The 14,486-nt window shown below is 42.6% G+C and overlaps 2 protein-coding genes across 2 annotated transcripts; one reads left to right on the top strand and one right to left on the bottom strand.

Annotated features, from left to right (window-relative positions):
• Positions 1 to 4,380: 4,380 nt before the first annotated feature.
• On the bottom strand, positions 4,381 to 7,536 carry LOC126689563 (uncharacterized). The gene is made up of 5 exons (XM_050384802.1): positions 7,072 to 7,536; positions 6,690 to 6,951; positions 6,095 to 6,242; positions 5,906 to 6,013; positions 4,381 to 5,788 (listed from the first exon to the last, which is right to left on the bottom strand). The coding sequence occupies exons 1-5, from the start codon at positions 7,534 to 7,536 to the stop codon at positions 4,381 to 4,383; spliced, it is 2,391 nt and encodes a 796-aa protein (XP_050240759.1).
• A 5,501-nt stretch (positions 7,537 to 13,037) lies between these two features.
• On the top strand, positions 13,038 to 14,073 carry LOC126690392 (heterogeneous nuclear ribonucleoprotein 1-like). The gene has a single exon (XM_050385501.1). The coding sequence runs from the start codon at positions 13,430 to 13,432 to the stop codon at positions 13,886 to 13,888; it is 459 nt and encodes a 152-aa protein (XP_050241458.1). The 5' UTR covers positions 13,038 to 13,429; the 3' UTR covers positions 13,889 to 14,073.
• The last annotated feature ends 413 nt before the right edge of the window (positions 14,074 to 14,486 follow it).

Consider the following 14,486-nt stretch of genomic DNA (forward strand, 5'->3'; position numbering starts at 1 on the left):
GTAAGGATGGACGAGACCTCCAGGATGATCTCGTCCACTTTTAGTGAAAGACGGACGAGATCATCTTGGAAGGCTTGTCGTTCATAAATGACGAGTAGATCTTGAGGTATTAAGCTCGTCCATATACGGACGAGGGTCGCTGGTACGCTTGCGATTTTCTCCGCCTATTGTTGCTTCTGTCGTTGGACGAAACATATGGACGAGTTATGGACGGGATTATTTGTGACACCATCAGTTGCCCCCTCGTCCATGTGAGTCGTCCAAAAGGTTGAACGTTCTTGGACACAATTGGTTAATAATTATTGCACCACGTGTCCTTTTCTTATTAGAGACTGATTCCGTCGATTTATTTTTCCGAGGTAGATGCCACGTGTTGCTTCTGTATTGGTTGGGTCGTTTCGATTACCCAGGTCAGCATCCTATAAATAGTGGAATGCCTCCCTTGACCCTCCTCATTCCAGAAATTTTCTTCCTTGACATCCATCGTCTAGAGCCTCGTCTAGGAGTTCTCTGCGTCTAGAGTCTTCTTCCGTCTAGAGCCAGGTACTCTTCTTTTTCTCGTCTTTAGGTTTAAGTTTCTTGTTAGGGATGTCTGACGCTTCCTCGTCTACAGATAGCCTTAATAAGGTTATAGACGAGTATTGTGATGATACTAGTGATAGGTCTAGCTCTAGCAGTGCTAGTGATGAGAGTGGAGGAAGCACGGACGAGAACTACTCTTCTGGGGCCCCTGGGCTCCCTATTGAAGTCGTCCAAGAACAGCTTAAGAGAGCTTCTGGCTCTCAAGCTGGTTCTCCGTCCAATCCTACGGACGAGGTAGAGACCGTCTTTAGTTGCGCTGTAGGCGTCCATTCTAAGACGGACGAACAAAGGTTAGGTAGCCTTAGGTCCTGGTATCAAATCCCAGACGAGTTTAACCCTAGGCTACCCGTCCGTGGAGAGTGGTGTTGTGAGCCCCGTTTTGGGATAGGCGTCTATGAATCTTATTTCTTAGGTGGCCTTAGGTTTCCTTTAAATGCCTTCGCTAGGGAGTTACTAGTCAAGTTAGGTTTAGGTGTTTGTCAATTTAATCCCAATGCATGGAGGTTAATTATCTCCATGCAAATTTTGTGGAGGGAAGTTTTTGGTGGGGACCGTCCTCTTACAGTGGACGAGTTCCTTTATTGTTATAAACCTTCTGCCATAAGTCAGTCTGAAAGTTTTTAACAGTTTGCTGCTAGAGGGAATGATTGTAGGTTGATCAAGTCCCTAGCTTCGTCTGATAGGAAGTGGAAGACGGAGTTTATTCTTCTTTCAGGCTTCTGGGCAGGGAACCCTGTGGACGTTGGCAGGGATCCCTTTCCCCCTTACACTGGGGACTTAGGGAACCTTCGTCCAGAAGGTACGTCCCTTCCCCTTGTCTATTTTTATTCTTACTCCTATTTGGTACATTTACAATTTCTAACCTTTATTTGTTCGTTGTGTTGTAGCTGCCAAACGTCCGTCCTTGAGCAAATTTCACCGTGACCGCGTCCACAGGGCTCGTCTACACGCAGATAGGAGCTTCCATTCTCTTATCACGCTTAGACGTCTAGCCAAGTGGGGTTTAGGTCAAGAGCCTTCAGACGAAGCTATAGCTCACGAGGTTACTGTGCGAAAAAGTAAGTTTTTAGCTAAACTTCCTTTCCCTTTTCTTTTTTGTATACATTTCTTAACTTGTTCATCTCGTCTTAGGAATGTCAACCATGAAAGAGAACAAGGGGAAGGAAATTGCTGGAGAAGGGAAGCGTCCTGAGGGTGTGGCCCAGGATCGTCCTGAGGGTCAGACGCGTCCAACGGCTGGGGACAAAAGAAAATTCTTGCCAAAGAGTATTGACCTGGAAGGGCTCCCCAGTCGTAGAGACAAAAGGGTTAAGCATGGCTCGTCCAAGGTGGTTAAGTCAAAACCTCCTCAGACTCAGCCTGCCGTCCAGATAGTCGACGTGGACTCGTCCACTCCAGTTGAATCCACTCCGTCCAAGACTCCGCCCAGAACTCCTTTAGCCAAGTTTACTACGCCTGGCTCGTCCCAGCCTTCTACGAACATTATTGAGAGCGAAGATCTGGCTTGGGAACGTTTCCAGACAGCCGTCAAGGACGAGGATATAAACATGTGCTACAACATGGGCTTGAAGGAATTTGAACATTCAAGCGTCCATGACCTCTTCAAGGTATGCCAGTATCCCTCGTCCTTGTTCAGTTATTAAATTTTCCTCATCTAATCATTCTATGTTGTTCTGTCTATTCACAGGCCATGTCGAAGTTTATAGCAGCGTCTAGACAGGCAACGGAGCTGGACAAGACGAGAGTCTTGTTGGAGACAAGGATTCAGGAGGTGAACGCTGACTGTAAGAAATGGGCTGGGTTTGCTGAAAAAGCTAAGGACGAGGTCAAAGAGCATAACAAGTTGATTGAGGAGCTAAGGACGGATGCATTGGAGAAGGAGATGCGCATTGATCACTTACAACAGATGAACAATGAGTTGAATGCTCGTCTTTCCAAGGCAAGAGAGGACGCTGTGGCTGAGTTCAAGTCGTCCAAAGAGTATACAGACACTTTGGATCGCAATTATGCAGCTGGTTTTGAAGATTTCAGAATGGACGCTGTTGAAAGCTTTCCTGAAGTTGACTTCAGCACAATCAAGCTCAACCTTGCTGCTGCCACAAGCTCTCTCCTCCAGACTGGCTCTGATGACGTCAACGTGGAAGACGACGCCAGTACTCAGCCTCCTCAGGACGAGCCTGCTATGAATGCTCCCCCTTCTTAGGACGAGACTTTAACCTTTGTAACTTTGCTTTTTCTTTCTTTTTGTAACTTTTGTGTTTGGTCCTTTATTTTTGGACCTTCTTTATGTAACAAGAATACATTATACTCGTCCATGGTTTTAGGACGGGTTTTTTAAGTATACTATTTCTGCTTTTCAAACTAATCAAGGGTTTTTGGACGTAGGATGTCCACCCTTTGAATGAAGTTTTATTTTCTTTGCATGGATAAATGATTTCATTTTCTTTGCATGGACGAGTGATTTCATTTTCTTTGCATGGACAGATGCTGCTAAGCTATTTTACTCCTAGCTCGTCCATGTCGAGAATACATATTTTTCATGTAGTCTAACTCGTCTTAGCAGGTAGTATTTTTAATTAGCTTGATTCGTCTTAAGACTTGCAAACTAATTTTACATACCATCTACTTATTTTGCCAACTTTTTGTCTCGTCCAGAATTTGGATTGTTTCAGTTGGCTTTACCTCGTCCATGAGTTGGACGAGTATGGATGTGGTTTCTTTTATTCAAGAAAATTTAGACGTTACATCTCTGCGTCCAGAGATTTTGTTCGTCTTGGATCTTTCAACCCTCTTGAGGATTGAATTGGACGACAATATCATGGAGAATTCACACAACATTTTGTACATAACATAAATATTGTTTACAGACAAGGCACATGCACACTGATGCCCTTTTATTTAATAAATACATACTTCATGACTTCGTCCATAACCACAACACAACTATAAAAAGTAAATCATAGTTTCAAACTTCACACACAAACAATACCAAACATAGTAGTATCAAACAGCATCACTCATAGTAGTACGCTAGTAGACAGATAAGACCCAGTCTCGTCCATAGGTTCACTCTTACTGGTAGTACCTCCTCAGGTGCTCCACATTCCAAGGATGTTCCAACTTTCTCCCGTCCAGGGCCTCCAGGTAGTAGGATCCTTGCCTTTTACAGTTGATTACTCTATAGGGTCCTTCCCAGTTTGGGCCCAACTTCCCATGTGCTGGGTTCTTGGTTGACAAAGAGACCTTTCTCAGGACGAGATCTCCTATATTGAAACGCCTAGGCTTCACCATCGCATCATACTGCCTAGCCATGAGGTTCTTATATTTTGCTGCCCTGTATTCTGCGTTTGCCCTTACCTCGTCTATTAGATCGAGGTTCAGACGAAGCTGGTCCTCATTATCCTTGTCTTGATACGTCATCACCCTGTGATTAGCCATATGCACTTCTGCAGGTATGACTGCATCGCTTCCATAGGCTAACTTGAAAGGGGTTTCCCCTGTGGGGGTCCTCACAGTGGTCCTATATGCCCATAAAACTCCTGGTAATTCATCTGGCCATATTCCCTTTGCCCCCTCAAGCCGAGTCTTGATGATTTTCAACAAGGATCGGTTTGCTACTTCAGCCTGGCCGTTGGCTTGGGGGTGTGCAGGCGAGGAGTAATGGTTCTGAATTCCAAAGTGTAAGCAAAAGTCCTTGAAGAGTGCATTGTCAAATTGCCATCCGTTGTCAGACACCAATACCTTCGGCACTCCAAATCTGCAGACAATGTTCTTCCACACGAAGTTCTTAACATTCTGTTATGTGATATTTGCCAACGGTTCTGCCTCCACCCATTTGGTGAAGTAATCGATGCCCACAACTAAAAACTTCATCTGCCTTACTCCCAAAGGGAAGGGACCCAAAATGTCCAATCCCCATTGTGCGAAGGGCCACGGTGCTACCATTGGGGTGAGGTATTCTGATGGTTGCCTGGGGACATTGCTAAATCGCTGGCACTGGTCGCAGACTTTAACGTATGCTTTTGCATCAGCTTGCATGTTCAGCCAGTAATATCCTGCATGGACGACCTTGTGGACAAGTGATCTGGCTCCTGAGTGATTGTCACATGCCCCTTCGTGAACTTCTCTCAGCACGTAGTTCGCTTCGTCCGGAGCTAGGCACCTAAGGTAAGGTTGAGAGAAACCTCTCTTGTATAGAACTTCATTCATAAGGACGTATCTAGCTGATCTCACCCTCACCTTTCTGGCCTCGTCCTTTTCTTCTGGTAGTCGTCCGTCTTTCAAATATGATATAATGGGAGTCATCCAATTTTCTCTGTTATCCACCTGCTGTACTTCCTGGGCATCTATACTCGGCATATACTGAACTTCATCTGACTTCTCTAATGATTCATCTGCTGAGGCCTCTTTTGCTATAGTATCAGCTTCCACGTTCTCCTCCCTGGGGATTTGAACGAAGTCAGCTTTTTCAAACCTTTTCACAAGGCGCATCACCCTACCAAGGTATTTCTTCATTCGTCCTTCCTCCGCTTCATACATCCCATTCACTTGGCCCATGATCAGTTGGGAATCTCCCATGACACATATGGACTTGGCTTCCACGGACTTCGCCAATTCTAGCCCTTTGAGGAGGGCTTCATATTCGACTTCATTGTTTGTCGCTTGGTACTGTAGACGGACTTTATGTTTCAGTTTGTCTCCCTCTGGAGACTGTAGGACCACACCAATTCCTCCTGCATGCCGTGTAGACGAACCATCCACGTGGACGATCCATCTCTTGCTGTCCTCTGCCTCATTATGACTTGGGGTAAACTCTGCAATAAAATCTGCTAGGGCTTGAGCTTTTATGGCATGCCTTGGTTGATATCTGATATCGAACTCACTTAGCTCCACGGCCCACTGGATTAATCGCCCTGCAGCTTCCAGTCTATTCATTGCTTTTTTGAGAGGATGATCTGTCATAACATTAATGACATGTGCTTGGAAATAATGCCTCAGCTTCCTTGAAGCTGTGATTAGTGCGAAGGCCAACTTCTCCATTTGTGGATATCGTCCTTCCGCTCCTTTCAATGCCTTGCTTGTATAATACACAGGTCTTTGGACTTTATCTTCCTCTCTTATCAATGCCGAGCTCACAGCATATGGGGTTACCGCTAGGTACAAATATAGTTCCTCTCCTTCCACTGATGGACTTAGCAGCGGTGCCCTGGTAAGATATACCTTCAAATCTTCGAAAGCTCTCTGACACTCGTCGGTCCATTCGAATGCTTTTTTGAGAACCTTAAAAAATGGCAAACATTTATCAGTAGCTTTAGAGACAAACCTGTTAAGCGCAGCGACTCGTCCAGTGAGGGATTGGATTTCCTTGGTATTTTGCGGTGGCTTCATGTCCAGTATTGCTTGAATTTTATCTGGATTTGCTTCAATTCTCCTGTGGGATACCATAAAGCCAAGGAATTTCCCTGATGATACTCCAAAAGCACATTTGCTAGGATTCAGCTTCATGTGATACCGCCTCAATGTCTCAAATGTCTCCTGCAGGTCGTCTAGATGTCTTCCTTCGTCCTGACTTTTCACCAGCATGTCATCTACATAGACTTCCACATTCCGCCCAATCTGCGGACGGAACATGTGGTTGACCAACCTCTGATATGTCACCCCTGCATTCTTCAAACCAAACGGCATCACCTTATAGCAGAATAAGCCTTGACTGGTGACAAAAGATGTCTTCTCTTGATCAGCCTCGTCCATTCTTATCTGATTGTATCCTGAAAAAGCATCCATGAAGCTAAGCAATTTGTGGCCTGCAGTTGAGTCTACTAACTGGTCAATGCGCGGTAACGGATAGCTGTCCTTAGGGCAAGCCTTGTTCAGATCAGTGAAATCAACGCACATTCTCCACTTTCCATTCGCTTTTTTGACCAATACTACATTGGCCAACCAATCCGGGTAGTACACTTCCCGAATGAACTTTGCTACCATCAGCTTTTGGACCTCGTCCTTGATTGCACTATCTCTTTCAGGGGCAAACACCCTCTTCTTTTGCCGCACAGGCTTGGAGGAAGGACATACATTCAAACGGTGGGTAATGACACTAGGGTCTATACCCGGCATATCCTCGTGACTCCACGCAAACACGTCGATGTTGTTCTTCAAAAATTGGACGAGGTCCGTCTTAATCTTCTCTTCTAAATCTGCTCCAACCCTGGTACACCTCTCAGGGTTATCTTCATCCAAGGGAATATCTTCCAATGCTTCAGTAGGTTCTGCTACAACCCTCTTTTCTTCAATGTTCATTGCTTGAACTTGTTCATCCATGGCCAGCATGGCCAAGTAACACTCTCTTGCTGCCAGTTGGTCACCTTGTACCTGTCCTACCCCGTGTTCTGTTGGAAACTTTACTGATAAGTGGTAAGTAGAGGTAACGGCTTTCCAACTATTCAAAGTTGGCCTCCCAATGATGGCATTGTAAGAGGATGGACAGTCTACCACAAGGAAGTTCACATCCTTGGTAATCTGTCGTGGATATGCCCCCACTACCACGGATAAGGAAATGGTACCAACTGGTTGCACCTTCATCCCACCAAAGCCTACTAGGGGGGAGTCCACTGGACGGAGCTGGTCTCGTCCTAATCTCATCTGCTGAAAAGCTGGATAATATAAAATGTCTGCTGAGCTTCCATTGTCCACAAGCACTCTTCTGGTTGTGTAGTTTGCAATTAATAAGGAGATGACGAGGGCATCATCATGAGGGTGATGAATTCTATCAGCGTCCTCGTCCGTGAAAGTAATTGCCCGCTCGTCCGTAGATCTTGCTATTGGTGATCGTCCAGAAAGCTGGACGCTTTGCACTACCTTCAAGTAAGCTTTCTTGGACTTGGACGACTGGCCAGTTGTACTTCCCCCAATGATGACTCTTATTTCCCCGAGTGGTGGTCGCGATGAATCTTCCATCTTTCCCTTCTGTTTCTCGTCCCTCTGGTCTCGTCCAAGGAAACCCCTCAGCTTCCCTTGCCTTATGAGATTTTCAATTTGTTGCTTCAAGTCAAAGCACTCGTCCGTGTCATGACCATGATCCCTATGGAAATGACAGTACTTGTTCCTGTTGCGCTTGTTGGGATCACCCTTCATTTTCTCCGGCCACTTCAGGGAAGGATCATCCTTGATTTGCATAAGGACTTGCTCAAGTGGGGCGTTTAAAGGGGTATACTGCTGGTTCCGTACTGGAGGGCCTGGCTTCTTACTTTCTCGATCTCTCCTTTCCTCCATCCGTCCCTTCTTTGGACGAGTACCCTGCTCGTGCTGACGACTGGGATTTGCGTCCATTCTCTCGGACCTCTTCCTCTTCTTAGCAATGATTGCATCTTCTGCATTCATAAAATTTTGAGCCGAATGGACGAGTTCGGCCATGGACTGGGGCTCTTTTTCGTAGAGCTTGTGTATAAACAGATCTGAATTCACCCCGTTGTGGAAGGCTGCCAGTAGAAGCTTATCATCTGCTTCGTCCACACTGAGAGCTTCTCTGTTAAAACGGGTGATAAATGACCGAAGGCTCTCGTTCTCTCCCTGCTCTATCGTCAACAAACTGGACGAGGAACGCTTGTGCCTTTGTCCTCCAATGAAATTGTTAACAAATAACTTGCTCAACTCTTCAAAAGAACTCACCGAATTTGGAGGTATTTTGCTAAACCAAACTCACGCCGAACCCTTAAGGGTGGTTGGGAAGGCCCTACACATTATCTCATCAGGCACTCCTTGAAGATGCATGGTGGTCTTGAAAGTGGCTATGTGATCAAACGGGTCACGTGTTCCATCATATGAATCCAGAGAAGGCAACTTGAACTTTGATGGTAGTGGGTGACCGTTGATGGAAGCCGTAAAGGGAGAATCAGTCCTGTGAACCAAGTCTTCTATCGGATTCGCTCTTTTCATATTCTCCTTCATCTCCTCCATAACTCTCTTCATTTGGTCCATTTCTTCCTTCAAGTATGGTACCGTTCGCGAAGTGGTGCCTCTAAACTGACTTCCGACTTCGGTATTCTCTCTTCCACCATGACCATCTGTTTGTCTTCCTTCACGTTCTTCTTGTGTTTGCCTCCTCATATTAATCTCCATTCGTAATTCTTGGTTTTGGCGAGTCAACTCCGCCATAGCGTCTGCCATAGATTGTGCATGTTGGGCAGATGACTGCATGACCGGCGCAGACTGGCGATCGCGAAGCGGGTTGCTGCTTCCCTGATGGCCTGGGCTAGTAGCCCTTGATCTAGTCCGAACCATCAACCCTTTGTCACGGAGAAGCAAACTGTAAAACAATCGCTTCCCACAGACGGCGCCAATTGATGATTCCTTGATTATCAGTGGGTTGATAAGACTTGAACGTTGATCTTCGGGCTATCTCCTGTAATACCAAAGACACAGAATCAGAGGGGACCGGTGAGGACCGGCCAAAAATCCTCCGATGATCAAGTTAGTTACTTTGAACTCTCTGTAATGAAGAAGTATTCTCTTAGAAGTAAGAAAAATGTCTCAATACCTTTTTCCTTCATCGAAGAAGCCTTATATAGTGTGTGTGGAACGGTTATCTGTTTGGTAACCGTTCCCAGTGTCGAGGAGCCCGGAGAATTGGGAGTAACCGCTGTGGAAGTTACCTAGGTCGGACGGGCCGATGAACTCGTCCATCCACAGTGAGGATGGACGAGACCTTCATGAGGAGCTCGTCCACTTTTAGTCCATCCATAGTAAGGATGGACGAGACCTCCAGGATGATCTCGTCCACTTTTAGTGAAAGACGGACGAGATCATCTTGGAAGGCTTGTCGTTCATAAATGACGAGTAGATCTTGAGGTATTAAGCTCGTCCATATACGGACGAGGGTCGCTGGTACGCTTGCGATTTTCTCCGCCTATTGTTGCTTCTGTCGTTGGACGAAACATATGGACGAGTTATGGACGGGATTATTTGTGACACCATCACTATCATCCTCAGACTTTGCCGAGGAGGATTTTCTTTGCACAAAACTGTTTATTCCAACTTACTAGCACTATTTAGCCTATTGTGATTATTGTTCAATTCATTGAAGTTCAGTTTTTAGCTCACTCTCTACAAATTCATTATTTTGGGTTCTTTGGGCCTTAGTCCTTTTTCATTTTTGGGCTTTGGGTTCAATTTATGTCCACACAAGTGACATAACGTGATTTTTTTTTTCTTTGTGTAAAAAAAAAAAAAAAAAGAGAGAGAATGAGGGTTGAAATCTCGTCTCCTATTGCTATATATATATATATATATATATATATAAATTTACCCTATTAGAGCACTAGAATCAGTTATGCCATCCCAAATGCCATTTTGACACACCAAAATTTACTTTATTTATTTTACCGTAATATTTTACAATACACCATACATCAAATGTTCTGTTTTAACATTACAACAAATAAAATAATATAAACAACTAATAAAAAATTATTTAATTTATATCTCTAAACTCAGCACCACCGGGAAATGAAAAGTAAAAAACAACCACTACACGATCACCCATCACCACCTCAAATCCACAACCACCAAAAAAATCACCCACATCCACCAAAATTATTTATATTTAAAACCCTCCACCATAAACCCACCATCACCAAAAAACCCAAAAACACAACCCAATCATTGGAAATCCACCACAACCATAATCCCACATAACCCAATCATTGCAACCCATTACCCACAACACCGCCAAAGGTCCAAAACCAACGTTGCAAACCACCACTACCACACCTGCACCAAACTACCCCTACCCATCCCCCAAAATCTCCACCACCACACCAACATCATCATCTTCGACACCGCCAAATCCAAAAAAAATCGAGCTTCTTTCTCTTCTACAATCCTAACCCTAGCCTGGACCCCACAACACCTCCAAAACTACTGCTGCCATGAACCACTGCCTAAAACCTAAATTAGAAAGAAAAACAGAGTGATCGTTGATATCGGCGATCAACAGAGCAACCACTAGCACCGCTTCATGAGATCGATAGAGATTGCCACAACCATCAGCATTGCTTCAAGGGGCGAGAGAGAGAACTGAGAAGACCAAGACAAGAGAGAGAGAGAGAGAGAGAGCAGATAAAAGAAGAGAAATCAGTATAAAGAGAGAGTAGAATAAATAAGGTGAAAATACATTTTTGGGCCCTAAATTGATTTTGCTCCTAGGTCAAAATCAGAAAAATTGATTATATTTTGGTCCCTGCCGTCAACCCAGTAACAGAAAATGCATACATGGCAAACGGAGTGCACTGTTGGCATGTTATATGTTGTGGCTAATGAAATAATAATAATAAATCACAACATGCCACACCATCATCTAATTTAAAAATAATAATTTATCAATTTTAACAAAATTAAATACATAAAAATACATAGATTCAAATTTGAGTATGAATACACAAAAACATAAACCTTGATCACAAGAACTCAAAAACATGAACCCAGATCACAAGAACTCAAACACAAAAAATATATGGGCATTCAACATCTTTCCCAGAAAATTTCTTTCAAACCAAACACTAAAAAAATTCACATCTAAAAAGCCGATGCCTAAGATTTTCATCACAACATTTTCTTTCCACCCAAAACCAGAAATTTTCTTATGAAACAAACACACACACACAAACCCAGCCAATTTGGCTCACAATAACAACAAACCTAACCAACCTCATAAATATCCCTAGAACAATCATCAACATTTTCCCTAGAAAGCAAGATTTTCTTTCAAACCAAGCACTAAAATAACTCACATTTAACAAACAAACATAAACACAAACCCAGCCACCACCTCCACCTTTCAAACCCAAAAATTTTCACACAAACCCAAAATTTTTCTTATGAAACAAACATAAACACAAAACCAACGAACAACCCACCCCCATAGAAACACAGAAAAATCCAGCCACCACTTCCATCGATCAAACAATCAAACCCACCACCATACCACTTATCAAACAGTCAAGAGAGAGAGAGTCAGATTTAGAGAGAGAGAGAGAGAGAGAGAGTCAAAGATTAAGAGAAAAACAACCCAACCCCACCAATTAAAGTCGAACCCATCAAACTCGCTGGAAGACTTGTCCAATCCCCAAACAAGTTGCCTCACTTCGACTCGGTCTCCGAGCTCATTGGTTTCAACATTGTTTATGAGTTCCAGAGCCATGACCCGCTGAGAACTCGGCCAGTGATTGAGTTGCATACATCTTCAAGTTTGTGGATTACTAGGGTCGTGCCTGCCACATGGATTTCTCGAACGCCTGTTGTCTCCGACCTTCACTCTACTATTGTAAATAAGAAGAGGATTTGTTTGGTTTTTGCTAGGAATTGTAATTAGAAATGGAATTGGAAAAGAGAGAGAGTCTGAACATGTTTCCAACCAAATATTGGGGGAAGAACATGTTTTTCTGAATATTCTAATGAAAAGAAATTTTTTTTAGTTTAATAATTTTATTTCAATTAATTTTTTAATAATTGTAAATTTAGAATTTCCTTTTTTTGTTTATTGTGATTTATTTATTTATTTAGATGATGATGTGGCATGCTGATGTGGTTTTATTATTATTATTATTTTATTAGCCATGTCAGCATATAACATGCCAACAGTGTACTCTGTTTGTCACGTATGCATTTTCTGTTACTGGATTGACGATAAGGACCAAAATAGAAACGATTTTCTGATTTCACAAACTGACCTAAGAGCAAAATCAATTTAGGGACCAAAATGAGAATTATCCCAAAATGTAGGGACCAAAAGTGTATTTTCGCTAATAAATAATAATAGGGTAAACTACGTATTTGGTTTCTATCCTATACATCATATTTCAATTTGATCTCTAACCTTTCAATTGTGTCAATTTAGTTCTTAACCTTTCAGTATCGTGTCAATTTAGTCACTACCATCATCTTTTGGTTGAAAATTGATGATGCATCTAATAGCCAAAATAAAAAATTAGTTTTCATTGATGTGAAAATACATTAAAATTTTATTTTGGTTGTTTGCCATGTTATCAATTTTCATCCAAAAGATAATGACATGGACCAAATTGACACGACACTGAAAAGTTAGAGACCAAATTGATATAATTGAAAAGTTAGAGATCAAATTGAAATATAGCGTATAGGATAGTGACCAAATACATAGTTTACCCAAAAAATTTATAACATATGACCGTCACGTGTCATTTTTAGAACTCCAAGCTAAATTTTTTGAGATTTAGCATATTTGATATTGGTAGTTTTTTGGTGTTTGCTGTTTGGTGTGTCAAATGCCAAAAATATAATCAGTGGTATAAATAATTAAGGGCAAAATTTAGGTACAATATTTAGATACTATTTGCTATTGTAGCATTATTTAACTAAGAATACATTTCCACCCATGAAAAAAAAAAGGGTAAATTTCACTAACTACCCCTGAGGTTTGGAGTAATGCCAAACAAGTCCACAACTTCTCAAAACTAACCAGTTTGGCCCAAAGTACAACTTAATCTCTAAACAAACTTAACAGACGTTATTTTTTAACTCTCCCTTCTCTCTCTTCTCCTCTCTGACCCAAACTTCTCTTCTCTCTTCCGTAGTGTCTAGGCCGAGCCCAAGTCGGCGTTGTTTCAAAACAAAACCCTAACCCAGTAATCGCTTCTCTTCGCTTCTCGATTCCACTCTCTCTCTCTCTCTCTCTCTCTCTCTCTCTCTCTCTCTCTCTCTCTCTCTCTCTCTCTCTCATATTAACAAAAACACACAGAAAACCAAAAACAGAGAGTTTTTCCATTTTGAGCCTCTCTAAGAGAGAACACATAGAAAAGAGAGGCAAAAAAGAGACATGGATTCAGACGAAGGAAAGCTATTCATAGGACGCATAGCATGGGACACCAGCGAAGAAATCTTGACTGAGTACTTCACCCAGTACGGTCAAGTCACCCAAGCCGTTATCATGTGCGAGAAACCCACTTGTCGCCCTCGTGGTTTTGGCTTTGTTGTCTTCTCTGACCCTTCTGTTCTTGACCGTGTCCTCCAGGATAGGCACACCATCAATGGCCGCACCGTTAGTCTCTTTCCTCCCTCTATTTGCATTCACTTTCTTGTTTCAATTTTTGGTTTTCAGTTGTTTTTTGTATCTGGGTTTTGGTTTTTGAATTGGTTTGATTTGGGTGGCTGTGACTGTGACTGTAAATCTGTGGTGGTTGGGCTCCTATTTATGGTTTTGGTTTGTGGTGGTGGGCTTTGTGACGATGGTGGTGAGGCAGTGGTTTTGGCCTCAACGAGTGGTGGGTTAAGATAGGGTGAGAAGAGACAAGAGAATTTTGGGTTAGAAAGGAGAAGAGACAGAGGGGAGAGTTAAAAAATAACGTCTATTAAGTCTGTTTAGAGATTAAGTTGTACTTTGGGCCAAACTGGTTAGTTTTGAGAAGTTGTGGACCTGCTTGGCATTACTCCAAACCTCAGGGGTAGTTAGTGAAATTTACCCAAAAAAAAAAAAGGTGGATAAGACAATAGAGATACATAAACATAATTGTGTGAGTGAGATTTATTAGAGGATGAGAAAGCCTATTAATTATTGGCGATTTGCGATTTGTTTGTCTAGTTGTGGTTGTATAAACCCTTTTCCTTCCCAGAAAACATCATATTAATAAAGTCCAAAGCTCAAACAAGGAAGGTCAAGTCAATCATGGTCGTAATTGTAGAGCGGAGCGGAGGCCAACAGAGAAAAGCATCAAAGGAGCTTCAGCCTTCAGGTGCCTTTCTCTCCTCTTCTCTTCTAATTTCATATTATATCTTCTATCTATCCTATTAGGCTATTAGGGTTCTTCACTGCTTCTTCTTGCAATTTTATTTATTATATATCTTTAACTGTTCTAATTATATGAATGAATTATGAT

The sequence above is a fragment of the Quercus robur genome, chromosome 6, assembly GCF_932294415.1.
Source record: "Quercus robur chromosome 6, dhQueRobu3.1, whole genome shotgun sequence".
Classification (NCBI taxonomy): domain Eukaryota; kingdom Viridiplantae; phylum Streptophyta; class Magnoliopsida; order Fagales; family Fagaceae; genus Quercus; species Quercus robur.

Excerpts from the sequence above, each read along its gene's own strand:
- LOC126689563 (XM_050384802.1), bottom strand. The coding sequence starts at position 7,536 with ATGGAAGATTCATCGCGACCACCACTCGGGGAAATAAGAGTCATCATT. Across the intron at positions 6,014-6,094 it reads ACATTTGAGACATTGAGGCG|GAGAATTGAAGCAAATCCAG; the intron begins GTATCACATGAA and ends GGTATCCCACAG. Across the intron at positions 5,789-5,905 it reads CGAGTCGCTGCGCTTAACAG|GGCACCGCTGCTAAGTCCAT; the intron begins GTTTGTCTCTAA and ends ATATCTTACCAG.
- LOC126690392 (XM_050385501.1), top strand. The coding sequence starts at position 13,430 with ATGGATTCAGACGAAGGAAAGCTATTCATAGGACGCATAGCATGGGAC.